This window comes from Sorghum bicolor, chromosome 10, assembly GCF_000003195.3.
Source record: "Sorghum bicolor cultivar BTx623 chromosome 10, Sorghum_bicolor_NCBIv3, whole genome shotgun sequence".
NCBI classification, from domain to species: Eukaryota; Viridiplantae; Streptophyta; class Magnoliopsida; order Poales; family Poaceae; genus Sorghum; species Sorghum bicolor.
The window spans coordinates 246,470-258,760 of NC_012879.2; the positions used below are offsets into that span (position 1 = coordinate 246,470).

General features: G+C 46.4%; 2 protein-coding genes across 4 annotated transcripts; one reads left to right on the top strand and one right to left on the bottom strand.

Moving 5' to 3' along the window:
• Positions 275-6,116, bottom strand: LOC8066862. 3 transcript variants are annotated; one of them, XR_002448430.1, is made up of 16 exons: positions 5,452-6,116; positions 5,108-5,371; positions 4,775-4,954; positions 4,549-4,684; positions 3,698-4,026; positions 3,172-3,301; positions 2,408-2,536; positions 2,109-2,153; positions 1,892-1,971; positions 1,699-1,795; positions 1,535-1,624; positions 1,388-1,441; positions 1,245-1,310; positions 996-1,161; positions 751-900; positions 275-621 (listed from the first exon to the last, which is right to left on the bottom strand). XR_002448430.1 is itself a non-coding variant. In XM_002437622.2 (15 exons), the coding sequence occupies exons 1-15, from the start codon at positions 6,099-6,101 to the stop codon at positions 896-898; spliced, it is 2,421 nt and encodes an 806-aa protein (XP_002437667.1). In that variant the 5' UTR covers positions 6,102-6,116; the 3' UTR covers positions 275-895. The 3 variants fall into 3 exon arrangements, 1 of the variants encoding a protein (XP_002437667.1); XM_002437622.2 differs by having other exon boundaries at positions 275-900; XR_002448431.1 differs by lacking the exons at positions 275-621; positions 751-900; positions 996-1,161; positions 1,245-1,310; positions 1,388-1,441 and having other exon boundaries at positions 1,580-1,624; positions 1,888-1,971.
• Positions 6,064-9,236, top strand: LOC8066863 (NADH dehydrogenase (ubiquinone) complex I, assembly factor 6). The gene is made up of 2 exons (XM_002436278.2): positions 6,064-6,232; positions 7,871-9,236. Exon 2 carries the CDS (start codon positions 7,917-7,919, stop codon positions 8,823-8,825), a length of 909 nt encoding a protein of 302 aa, XP_002436323.1. The 5' UTR covers positions 6,064-6,232; positions 7,871-7,916; the 3' UTR covers positions 8,826-9,236.

The following is a 12,291-nucleotide window of genomic DNA, read 5'->3' on the forward strand; positions in this document are numbered from 1 at the left end:
GGAGAAATAAAGGAAGTTGCTGTTATATAGCGAGCGAGAACTGAAGGCTGAAGCGCATCACAACGACTCACGCAGAAACCGGAGAGTCGCGCTCGCGCCGGCCCTCCAATTTCACGAATTTCTCGGATCCGAGGAATTCACGGAAATTCGTTGCAACAACCTGATCCCATTCCCATCAGGTCAGACTGTTACTACTTCCGTCCCAGCATATATAATTAAGTGCATTTATATTATCTTTGTAATGTAATTCTTTTTTATTTGATTGAGACAGTAATTCTTCGAAAATACTAGCAGTATATTACTTTTTTTTTTTCACAAATAAAAACGACCATCAGGTCAGAGTACACATACACTAACATCGTGTATAACATACTGTGCGAATTCACGATTATTCATGCACGTCGCACATATACACGTACATTTTTCCCCTTTTTTGAAGAACTAAATATACACATACACTTGGTAGAACCTACAATCATATATAGTTGCAACAATGATACAAGCATATATATGTACGTACCTATCTACAGTAAGTACCACCTCATCGATTTCTCCATCCATATCCATCTGCATCTCGCTTCATTTGCATCATCTGTCGTCTCGCCTGCTCGATCTTCTTCTCTGAAATACTAGTGCGTGAATATCCACTACTATACACAACTGGTATATATACTGCTATGTGTATGTTGCTAGTACTCCTTCCTATAAGAATAAGAGAGAGCTCAATCTCATCTCAGATGCAACGCATACGTCTTTGCCTCAGCTTTGCCGACACGTCAAGCAGCACAAAGTACCAGCACCGCCTCTATCCGATTTACTGCAACAATGGTCTCTGCACTGCATTCCACTTCACTCCAGGAACAGAAAACCACCAATGTACATGTCTCATCACTCATCAGCCTGCACAACAAAAGAATACGATAAGTCTTATGTACCATCACCATGAATCTGTGTCCATCTATCTATATATCATCACCATGCATGTGTCCACCTACCTTGCTCTGTCTCCTGTTCCAACAAGCCGTCCCAACGGCTTTTCAGGATCTCATATGCCTCCGAACATGGGAGACCAATCACGCTTGACCCGTCATCGGTCGGAAGCTCAATCACCAGCCCTAGCCGCACTAGCGTCTCCATAGCCTTGTCAATCGGCATCTCAATCTACAAGCAAATCCAAACACTTCAGTTATTCACATCTCATGCCAAACCATGAGAACAAAAACAATGTAGCTATCGGCTTCCACCTTTGCCTTGAATTTCTCGTACATAAACCGCTCGCATGTATCTTTTATGCTTGCACGAGTTGATACCTGCAAAGGACCATACAAGTGGGGTAGTTTCAGAAAGAACCAGGTATCAAGGTATCAAAGGTGAACACATCCCATACCTGATACTTCTTTCTGCAGAGTAACATAGCATATGCCAAAAATGCTTCTTTGTACTGCACAAAAGCAAATCATGAAAGGAATCATTTGCCTCAAATAGCAAGATCAAAATTGAAAATCATGCTTTGCCTGCTTGGTGATTAATATACCTGTTGTTGCTCAGAAGCATCGAGAAGGAAGTAAACCGAGCCAAACCCACTTGCCAACGTCTTCTCATATAGTGTTTTATTCACCAGAAGCTGGAAAAAAAGATATACAGTCAACTAAAGGATCTGCTGTGTTGTAACAAAGGGGGAAAAAGCAAATGATTTACCTGGTATCTATCCCGGGTCTGTTTGTAGCCCAGTGCCACACGGAACGCAAGTATGACAAGTGCACTACCAGCAACTATATCAAGAAGAAAAGCTGACCTGCATTACCATGCAAGAAACAAAATCACTATATATAATTTTATTAGTTAAAAATGTTGTTCCATCAGCTTATACTGATACAAATTACATACTTACGGAGATGAGGCTAAACTCTCAAATTTGTAGTTGACGACATATGCCAATAGACCTATTACAGTAGCAATATCTAGCCTTACCTGCATTAAAGGCAAACTATCAACAAATCTATGTGCAGGAACAGAAAAGAATCTCATGTATGTATACAAGTCATATAGTAAGGGTCCACATCGACAACAGGTCATTAGAGTAAAAAAAAGGTTAGATAGAGAATTACTGTATCTAGGATGCGGAAGGACAGTTTCTTGTGGGGGAAAACTACCTGCAGACAAATTTTAGCATGACAGTCACTATGATGCAAATACAACAGTGTGAAGGCTTTTTAAGGCTTCATCAATACTAAAGTAATCAAGACAATAGATTTCTCATCTGAGTAATGACAATAGATAGCAAGCCTTCTAACTAGGATGATATTAATTGAATGTATTCTAGATCTGGGAAACATTGTTTTCCTTAAACATCTAGGAAACCCGATAAATTTTGCTTTTCCGGTTTATCTGAGACTCAGGGACTTACTGGCAGATCTGGGATCGGAATCCTCTCATAAATTTTCAGTTGTAGTGGAAGCATCTCAGATGTATCCTTGTTTTCACTTTGAGCAGCTTCATCAGTGTAAAGTAGTATTAACTCCTGGAATGCAGGTTCCTGGCAAAGTTTCTAGTTTAATTTGATACCCATGTCTATGCAGAACAAAAGATAAATCATTTAAATATTGCAGTTCTCTATCCATGGTAGTAGCATGTCAAATTATTTTGAACAAAGGCTGTGTCCATCCTATGCCATTTTTATTGCTTTTATAACTTTTTTTTTGTCATCTATACCTGCTGGAACTTGTGGAAAGAACGAAACCAACGTATCTTCAACAATGCGTTTGAATCAGCAAGAGGGGTGGCGACAAGGATCAAGGAGGACATTGATCAAAGAAGGAGGGCCCTAAGGATAACCGGCTAGACTGTTGCCCCTTTATTTGTGCCTCTCTTAGTCTGTTCTTTTTCTCCTTATGAGGACTGCTTGTATATAAACTCTTGCTACTACCTATAATGAAAGGCAGAGCTCCTGCCAGTTCTTTCAAAAAAAAATAACTTTTTTTTTGTATTGCTGTCCAAGGCACTTCATGGCCATGTGTGTATTTTTAGTGTAACCTGTTCTTTTTTGTTCCTGTTGCACTTGATATAAGCATGTGACCAATCAGATATTGAACCAACACAACCAGTCACACCTTTTCATTGCAACAATCATATCGTAGGAAATGTATGACCCAAAATCAACTTTCTATATACCTGAAGAGTAGACCTCCCAAACAGAATACCAAAAGAAGCTTTCACTATCTCCCAGATATTGTTATTGCAAGATTCTCTGCTTGCAGGTTCCCATATATTAGCAAGGGTAATTCTTGGTAGAAAGTTTGGCCTACGAAGTCATGAAATATGATATGAATGGCCGAGTTATATAATATCACAACAACAAAAAATTAGCAAGCAAATGAGTAAATGACCATTTCATACAATTTTTTGGTATAATTTGTTTTTTTATAGCAAACTCTTTCTACATTTATGTATATAAACAATAAAATGGTAATAGTAATATCTATTGTAGCTAGAAGAATATGTGCCAAGGAACAATCGAATATGGGCTATGCTTCAAAAATCTGGAAGTTTATAACAAGCTTGGTCATCAGATCCTTATGCAATAATTCTGTAGAGCTGGGCTGCATTCATTTGCATAAACTACAAATATTACCAAGATGTAATAAAGTATCCCTAAAGTGAAGAGAAAACTACAGTATACATATGCTTGGGCTCTAACCTCACATGTCCTTCAACATGTTTAGTTTCATTGTTGGATCTTATTGTTGCTTCTGGCAGAGAAGGTATTAATCCAGTCCATTTAAGCAATCTTCTTAACAGTCTTCCACGAGGACCAACAGGTGACAGGATTCCTTCATAACGAGAGACTGCCCTTTGTGCAGCGATCCAAATAGGAACATCTGCATCAGGTAACTGATCAGAACTAAGCTTGTCCCATGTTTCTATCAACAGCAGTGAATTATCTGCATAAGTTTGCTCTTTAAGCCAGATTCTTAATTTGTCGATCCAGATCTGAAATCCCGGATTATCTGTTGATCTTTTCAAAGCCTGCCAGGAACTAAAATAATCACATACAATTAGCCAAAAGTTCTGAGTGACACGCAAAATCCGTAGGAGTTCAGAGAAAAAAGGAACATAATTGGAATGCTGATTTCATAACAAGTTGCCTAGAAGTAGCAAAATCTGCAGCATTTAAATTATTCTCGAATTCTGATAGTTAGCTAGCTCATTTGCAATGGTCTAAGAGCGCACATGGATTGTAGCAATAGATGCTTTGAGTTAATTGGCCAAAGAACTAAAAGCACATGTACTGTGATGCACAATAATAAAACTGGAGCTCCTAAACTGTTTTGTTATGATAACATGTATAGATAATCCGAGACAAATGTCACTTCCGCACTAGAACCATCTCTTTCACCTCTGTGTGTACAGTGTACAACAGTATTAGAGTCACTAAAGAGTTAGTGTTGATTGTATGACAGGTGAACAGGATATAATAATAAGTAAGAGGTCACAGTCACATTGAAGATCATGAACACTAGGCATGTGAGGACAGAAAGATTGACTGACCTCATTAAGCCATTTGCCTGGCTTTTTCAAGGGCTTGGAGAGGCTGAAGAAGACATTCTGCAAGAATTTTGATTGAAGGTAATCAAGTTTCTCAACCAACAGGAGGCCTTTCTGTCTCTCGGTCGCATATCCACGCCTGTATAAGTGAGGAAAAATAAAGGATGTCTGGAGTAATTCTACAAAGAGTGATAGTTCCTTTTAAAAATATGAATCAGACAAGTGTGACCTGAATATTATTGCATTAGATTGAGCAGCCTTCTTCCAATCGACATAAATGGGCAGCGTGAGGAGGTAATCGCTATTCAGGGCGTACGTCAAGAGCAGATCTTGTGCGGAGAGCTCTTCAAACTGAGCATTGCGTAGTAGGTTCATGAAGGAGCGCTGAAACTGAGTTGCAAAAGCAACTCTTTTTTAGCACGGCAGTCACACAAAATCAATCAGTCAGTAGAGGCACTAGCTTACTGAATTTATAATAAGCAAATAGAGTTTGAGAGCATCCAACATGTCATGTATCCGTTTCTATCATTGTTATTTGTTATAGTTATTACTATTACGTTACCTGGTCTGGGAATCAGGGTCTGGGGTTAATCCGAGCAGAGTTCTCAAGCCTAAGCTTCTAGTAAGGAACAAGGTGCCGTCTTGTTGGGTAATGCCGAAAAATCCAGAGGAGGCTTTGCCGTTGACGACGTCGGAGGTCGAAGAATTGTCAGTGGCAGTGGCAGTGCCATCGCCCTCCTCCTGGTGGCGTTGCGTGAGCATGTAGGAGGTGCGCATCTCCTCGAGCATCCTCTTGTGCTCGGCGTGAAGGATGGCGTCCAAGCATCTGCAGAGCAGAGAGGGAGTGAAATGAAATACTGTAATTACTACTAGTAGATTGTTGTTGGCGAAGTAACATAAGCACACCTGGCGCAGCGCTTGAAGTCCGCGGCTTCGGCGTCGGACGCGAGCTGCGATAGGACGGCGTCGAGGAGGGCCGCCTTGGGGACGGCGATGTAGCGCTGGCGCGGCACGTGGATGCCGGAGATGCCTTTGGAGTCTGATCCTTGGGGCCCTTCCTCTTCCCAGTCGTTGGAGTCCCCCTCCCCCTCCGAGTCATCGCGTTGCTGCTCTTCGTCGCCCTCCGCGGTGACCACGCCGTCAGTCTGGTTCCAAGGTTCGGAGCCGGATCCGTAGCGGAGGGGATCGAACTGCACGGCGGCGGCGAGCCTAGCGGTGGAGCCGACGGAGCAGCGCGCGGCAGTGGTGGATAAGGAAGAGGGCCAAGGGAACGCCGCCGGCGACGTGGAGAAGTACACCGGAATGGCGGCGAGCGGGTTGGCGCGCACGTGGAGCATCGCTGCCGCTCCGTGGTGCCGCCGCCGGGAAAGGAAAGGGTACGGGCAAGGCAAAGGCTGGGTGGTGGGCAGTCGCTGAGAATGAGAGCCGAGTCCGTCGTCGGATAAACGCCCATTGCTGCCGGAGCCACGTGGCTGGCTGGACGACACTTTCAGTTTCGATTGGGCCGGGCCGGGCCGGACTGAGCAGACGAGGAAGGAATTGACAGGCCCATCCATCGATGGATCCGATCGACTCCGCTCCGCCGCCGCCCAACAGAACTGAGCAGAAGCAGAAGCAGAAGCAGAAGCAGAAGCAGATCATCCCCCCCATCGCCGCCGCCCGTCTCCGGTACGACGGCGACGCACAGGTACGCGTACGCTTCTCTTCCTGTCTTTCCCTCCAGTTATACACTTGCTCGCACCGCATCTACATGCTAGCCCCCCTTTTCTTAACTGGCCTGAGGATGCGGATCCATGCCCTGCGCGGTGCGCCTCCGGCGGCCGGCCGCTGCCACCGGGCTCTGACTCTCCGGTGCCCGGCAATGACCTCCCTAGCCACCACCGCACCAGGCAGTCTCCCATCCTCAGTCGCCCTCGAACCCGCACCCGCTAGTGCTAGGTCAGGTTACCACGATTCATCCACTAACATTTCATTTCCATTCTAAATGAAAAGTGGAGTTAGTTTATCCATCTTTGTTGCCGCATTTCTTTGCACTCGGTAATGCTGTTGTAGATTGCACTAGATGTTATTATTCATCAGCGGATCAGCCTCAAACCAAATTGCAATTCACCGTTGGTCATGTCATGTTTAATTTCCCTGCGAATTCCATACTTTATATTTCGTTAGAGCATCTCCAACAGTTTGCCAAAATTCACTTGGCAAATGTTGTATTTTGGCAAGTTGCTAAAAAAATATGTCAACTTAAAAAAAGGTTCTCTCCAACAGTTTCTTATTTTTAACTTGCTAAAACAAAAAAAACAAAATAAAGGGCCCACCAAGGTTGTTGACAGGTATGATCTATTCCCCTCTGCACGTACGTGAAGGGCCGATCCTCGCGCGTGTATGCCGCCGTAGAAACTCCATCTCACGATGGATGAATCATTTAGGTCCAGCAATAATTTGAATCAAGTTTTTTTATGCACCGTCGACGCCTGCTACAGAGCTGTGAATAGAAGTTGTCGGCCACCAGCAAGTGCAAAGATAGGATATATGTATTTCCATTGTATTTCTAGATTTATCTTTGTAAAGAAAAACAGCCACAAAAAATATCATGTGATGTCATCTAAGCAATGATCGATGTCATCAAACTAGCAATTGGACGATGGTAGCAACTGAACACGAAGAAGAAGCCATGCTAGGCGATCGAGACAGCATGAAGATCGAGAAAAGATGAAGTAGGCTACCTGCTCGTGGCCGCGACGAGGAGCTGGCCGGACAAGCCAGAGATGATCGCGGTGCCTAGGAGCTGATCATCGCGGCTACGAGCAGGAGCAGATCGGCCGTCGTGACCTGATGGTGCTATCGTGAGGAGCTGATCGCGGCGGCGGACCGGAACAGATCGGCCGGGACCTGATGGTGCTATCGCGAGTTGATCGTGGTGAGATCGCGAAGCAGGAAGTCGATGCCAGGGAAGAGCCGCGGAATTTTCACCGCGCGCGCGGGAAGGGAATCGGCGACGTCTGCGCTCGCGATGGCAAGCCGATACGCGCGCGTATATTTGCGCGCGCGGCATCAAGGTTTGGCAAGTTGATAAGAATAGCAAGTTAAATTGGCAAACTGTTGGAGAGTGATTTTTCTTGATTTTGCTAAATTTTTAAGGATGACAAGCTCAATGGCAAACTGTTGGAGATGCTCTTAGTAACTCATATTTATCACTATGGACCGCTGAAACTGAAGCAGGCGTTCCTTGTCAATTCATGTTGCCTCGTCATTTCCTTTAGGGTCAGAAACTTTATCAACCCCAGCTGCTGTACATCTAATCTAACACTCTGCATTTCCTCTCCAGGTGTCGTGCAGGGACCTTTCCTTCCTGATACAGGAAGGCAGGGCTCATGAGTGGCACGCCAGCAGCAAGCAGTAGCCTACAGGCAGCCCTCTCATACTGCGTCAGGCAAGTCCGCGCCTATGACTACCACCACTACCTATGCCTTCTCCACCTGCCTCCGGCCATGCGCAAGGCAGCGTTCACCTTCCGTGCCTTCAACGTCGAGACAGCAAAGGCCATGGACGTCGTGTCCGACCCTCGGACTGGCCTCATGCGCCTCCTCTGGTGGAAGGACGCCGTCGACAAGGTCTTTGCCAACAAGCTGGTCGAGCACCCGGTTGCCCAGGCGCTCTCTTCGGTCGTCGCAGACCACAAGGTTAGCAAGCACTGGCTCAAGCGGTCCGTGGAGGCGAGGATAAACGACGCCAACCATGACGAGGGCACCATTCCTGAGACGAGCACTGAGTTGGAGAGGTACGCGGAAGACACCCAGTCCACCATCCTTTACATGACCCTGCAGGCTGGTGGCATACAGTCCACTGTCGCTGATCATGCCGCCTCTCACATCGGCAAAGCCAGTGGGCTTCTGTTACTGCTCAAGGCACTGCCTCACCATGTAAATAAGCAAGGGACGGTACCTTATATCCCAGCTAGTGTGGCTGAGGAATGTGGCCTACTCACACGGGAGGGTGGCAGATCGGAGGTCAGGATGGACGAGAGGCTTCCAGATGCAGTTTTCAAGGTTGCATCTGTTGCCGAGGCTCACCTGCACAAGGCGCGGGAGCTGGCATCGTCCGTGCCTAAAAAGGCGATCCCTGTGCTCCTCCCAGCCGTGCCAGCCCAGGTCCTCCTGGATACCTTGCGAAGATGTGAGTTCAATGTGTTTGATTCTCGGTTGTCGAGGGGAGTCCACGGGGTCTCTCCTCTGTGGTATCAGCTCAAGCTTAACTGGAATGCGTGGCGAAACAAGTACTGATGAAGAACCGAGCAAGTTTAACCTGTTCAACCATGGGAAGAACTGCACTGAACTGCAGGCTGCTGCTGTTCCTTTTAGCAAAGCTTTATTGAGCTTCCGATGAGGTTTTGCTGAAACACTTCGTTATATAACCAAGATTGAATAAGATGAGTAGGGTCTGCTACTTGTGCCAAACTTGGCGACTTTGAGCAATTTTTGCTGTGGCTTCTGGCTTGGGAGGTTTATTTATTTGTTTGGAGTGCCTCTTTTACATACATGAAGCTGTTGAATTTGTGTTGTGCTGTACGTACCACAGTATTATGTGGAGTCTGTTGTGCTTCTGGCTGGGCTCCATTTTGACACTTACAACATGAGCTCCTTTATTTGAGGAAGGGGATTATATATAGCCTTGCTAATTGATTGATTGATTAACTCCCGTGTTATTATTATGAATCTGGATGGAGGAAGGCTACTTGAATGATACGTTACGGAACAACAATTGTGAGTTGGGCCTTTTGTCCATGTCATCCGGTGATTTCGGGCCAGCAATCAATCTTATCGATTTGGTGATTGCCGAGGCTTTCCCTTTTGGCCCAAGAAGCCTTCGCTTCCTCGGCCGCCGGCACCGTCTGCCATGTGACCTCTGCGCCGGCGATGGCATTGCCGTCCCCTGCTCTGATCCCTTGCAGGGCTCAGAGGCCGCCTCTCTCGCCGCCGGCGCCAGCTACCCCCGGGCACCCAGCCTCTGCAGACTGACTGCCTGCCTGCAGCAACAAGATTCTTCAAGGAAGTCAACAAAAGCTGATTGCCATCGTCTTCCGTGTCCAATCTTCTTCACCAGTTCTAAGGTAAATACGCAAATACCATGTAATGTAAGAAACCACCTGTTGGTCAAACCTGGCTCCATTCTCATTCCTCGTGCTAGCTACCAATTAAATTTGTCTTCCGCCCTTAGTCTTTTGCAAAGCTGCAATTAACAAGGTGCTTGCTGTAGTAGTTCTTTCTGCAATAAAAAACTGAACTTTTATAATACTAAATTATTGCCGCCAACCAACCATCTAAACACATCTCCTCTCCTCTTTGCTGCTGTTTTCTTCTACAAACCATTTTCTCCACTACAGGAACTCGCCATTATCATACATATACTTTGCAGCCTTTTTATCACTACTTCCTGATGAGTAGCAGTTTTATACATACTGTTCTACAGTTTATTAACTGTGCTCGTTATTACTAGCCACCAGGGAATATGTCCAAGCGACCAAGCAGCTTTGCCTGCTCCCTGAAACATGTTTCCGAAAAGGTCACGCACCATATAACTGCTAAAGTGCTTGACTTTCTGAGAAGCATCAGTACATGACAAGTGCATACTGTCACAAATCTTGAGTGTCCATGAAATAGCTCTTAAATACTTGATCTGGAATTGAATTGAATAGTTTGAACAAACAGTTCACTTTTGTTTTCTTGAACCACTTCTTGTATGGATACGATGAACTCATCAGACTATCAGACGCGCCAATACGGTCAACTGTTAATAACGGGAGCTGGTCATGGTGATCAACGGTTGCCTTAATCCCTGTAATTCTCTCAAGTAATTAACAACTTGAACTAATAATTGCCATAAGGCAAGTTAGATATTTTCCAGGAACAAATTTAACTATACTAGCACATTCATACCCTCTGGTTTGTATAATCTGGTAAACTATATTCTTCTGAAAATATTAGCCTGATCTTGCCATGCTAGTGATTTACTGCTTCATTAACCGTGATAGATGTTAAAACTAAGTACTTGTTCAGGTCATTCTTCGTATTGCTAGTTTGCTACTGGACTGATTCCAGGTTGTTCAAAACTAATTACTTGGTCAGGTCATTCTTCGTATTGCTACTGGACTGGTTCCAGGTTGTTCTCTTGCAGTGTTATTTGAACTGCATATGGCTATGGATGAGACCATAATAATCCTTGATAAAGGTAATTAATGGCTCTGCCTGCTTCCCTACATGATTTTTTTAAAACAAATTCCTACATGATTTATGGAAAGTTATTGACCTTGGCTGAGAAGCTCTACAATTGACAAACTGGTACGTCTTCTAGCTTTGCTGCGTAGATTGTAGGGTGGGGAGTAGAGGGGATTGGAGCGAGAACGTTGGCGGCGGCAGGGAGCCGTCGTGTTCTGGAATTAGGGCACAGGAGAGAGACGCCGGGTGCCCAAGGGTGTCAACTTGACACAATCCCAGGCTATCTTTATTCATATGATATACTAGCCTTTTATAGGCAATTACAAACTGACTCTTACTTAGATTATGAAATAAGAATCAAACTCTAAGACTCCAGAGTCCTAGACTTATACTAGTTACTGAGGCTATGCGGCCAGCCTATGGGCCAAGCTGGACGTCCAGCTGCTCAGCCCTGCTCTCTAGCCTTGCGCCTCTCATATGTCTTGCCTACCATAACATCTCTCCCCCCCTCGGGAAACAGCTCGTCCGCGAGCTGGAACGATGGATGAGCTTCACGAAATGCTGGAACTGGCTCCCACGTAGCTTCAGATGTGGGCATGCCCTCCCATGCTACCAGAACATGCCAGACGCCCCGGCGAAGCTCCGAACGCAACACTCTGTCCGGCTGTCGGAGTGGTCTCCCGTGACGAAGAGGAGGTAGCACCGGGTCATTCTGAGGAGGCGGACCGCGGAACGGCTTCAGCACGCCTACATGGAAGACATCGTGGATCCGAGCTCCCTCGGGAAGGCGCAAACGATACGCGACGTCGCCCACGCGCTCGAGCACCTGAAAAGGGCCTGCATATTTAGGACCGAGTTTGCCTCGCCCTCCCGGAACCAAAGCCTGCGTATGGCGATGTAACATGCGCAGCAAGACCCAGTCGCCGACGGCAAACTCCAGAGCACGGTGCTTGGCGTCGTAAAAGCGGCGTGCATACTCCTGCGCTTGGAGCAGGCGAGCGCGCGCCTCCTCCAAAAACTCATCTCTGTCAGCCAGCAGATTGTCAACTGCATCGGTATGTGCTGTCCCCGGTGTATAAGGTAACAAGGCTGGAGGAGCACGCCCATAGACGACCTGAAACGGCGTAGCTTGGAGCGCAGTGTGGTACGCCGTGTTGTAGCAAAACTCCGCCCAAGGCAACCAATCAAGCCAGTCGCGAGGGCGATCTCCTGTAAGGCAGCGGAGATACATAGTGATCGTCTTGTTGACCACCTCCGATTGTCCGTCCGTCAGGGTGGGGGCGGCCGTAACGCCGGCCGCAAAAACGCCCGTCGTCGGCGGCACAGGAGCGGAAGGTTCCGCAGACGTGGCCATCGTCTCTGATACCAAGTTGGTACGTCTTCTAGCTTTGCTGCGTAGATTGTAGGGTGGGGAGTAGAGGGGATTGGAGCGAGAACGTTGGCGGCGGCAGGGAGCCGTCGTGTTCTGGAATTAGGGCACAGGAGAGAGACGCCGGGTGCCCAAGGGTGTCAACTTGACACAATCCCAAGCTAT

Excerpts from the sequence above, each read along its gene's own strand:
- LOC8066862 (XM_002437622.2), bottom strand. The coding sequence starts at position 6,101 with ATGGATGGGCCTGTCAATTCCTTCCTCGTCTGCTCAGTCCGGCCCGGC. Across the intron at positions 5,372-5,451 it reads GACTTCAAGCGCTGCGCCAG|ATGCTTGGACGCCATCCTTC; the intron begins GTGTGCTTATGT and ends TCTGCTCTGCAG. Across the intron at positions 3,302-3,697 it reads CATGTTGAAGGACATGTGAG|GCCAAACTTTCTACCAAGAA; the intron begins GTTAGAGCCCAA and ends ATGACTTCGTAG.
- LOC8066863 (XM_002436278.2), top strand. The coding sequence starts at position 7,917 with ATGAGTGGCACGCCAGCAGCAAGCAGTAGCCTACAGGCAGCCCTCTCA.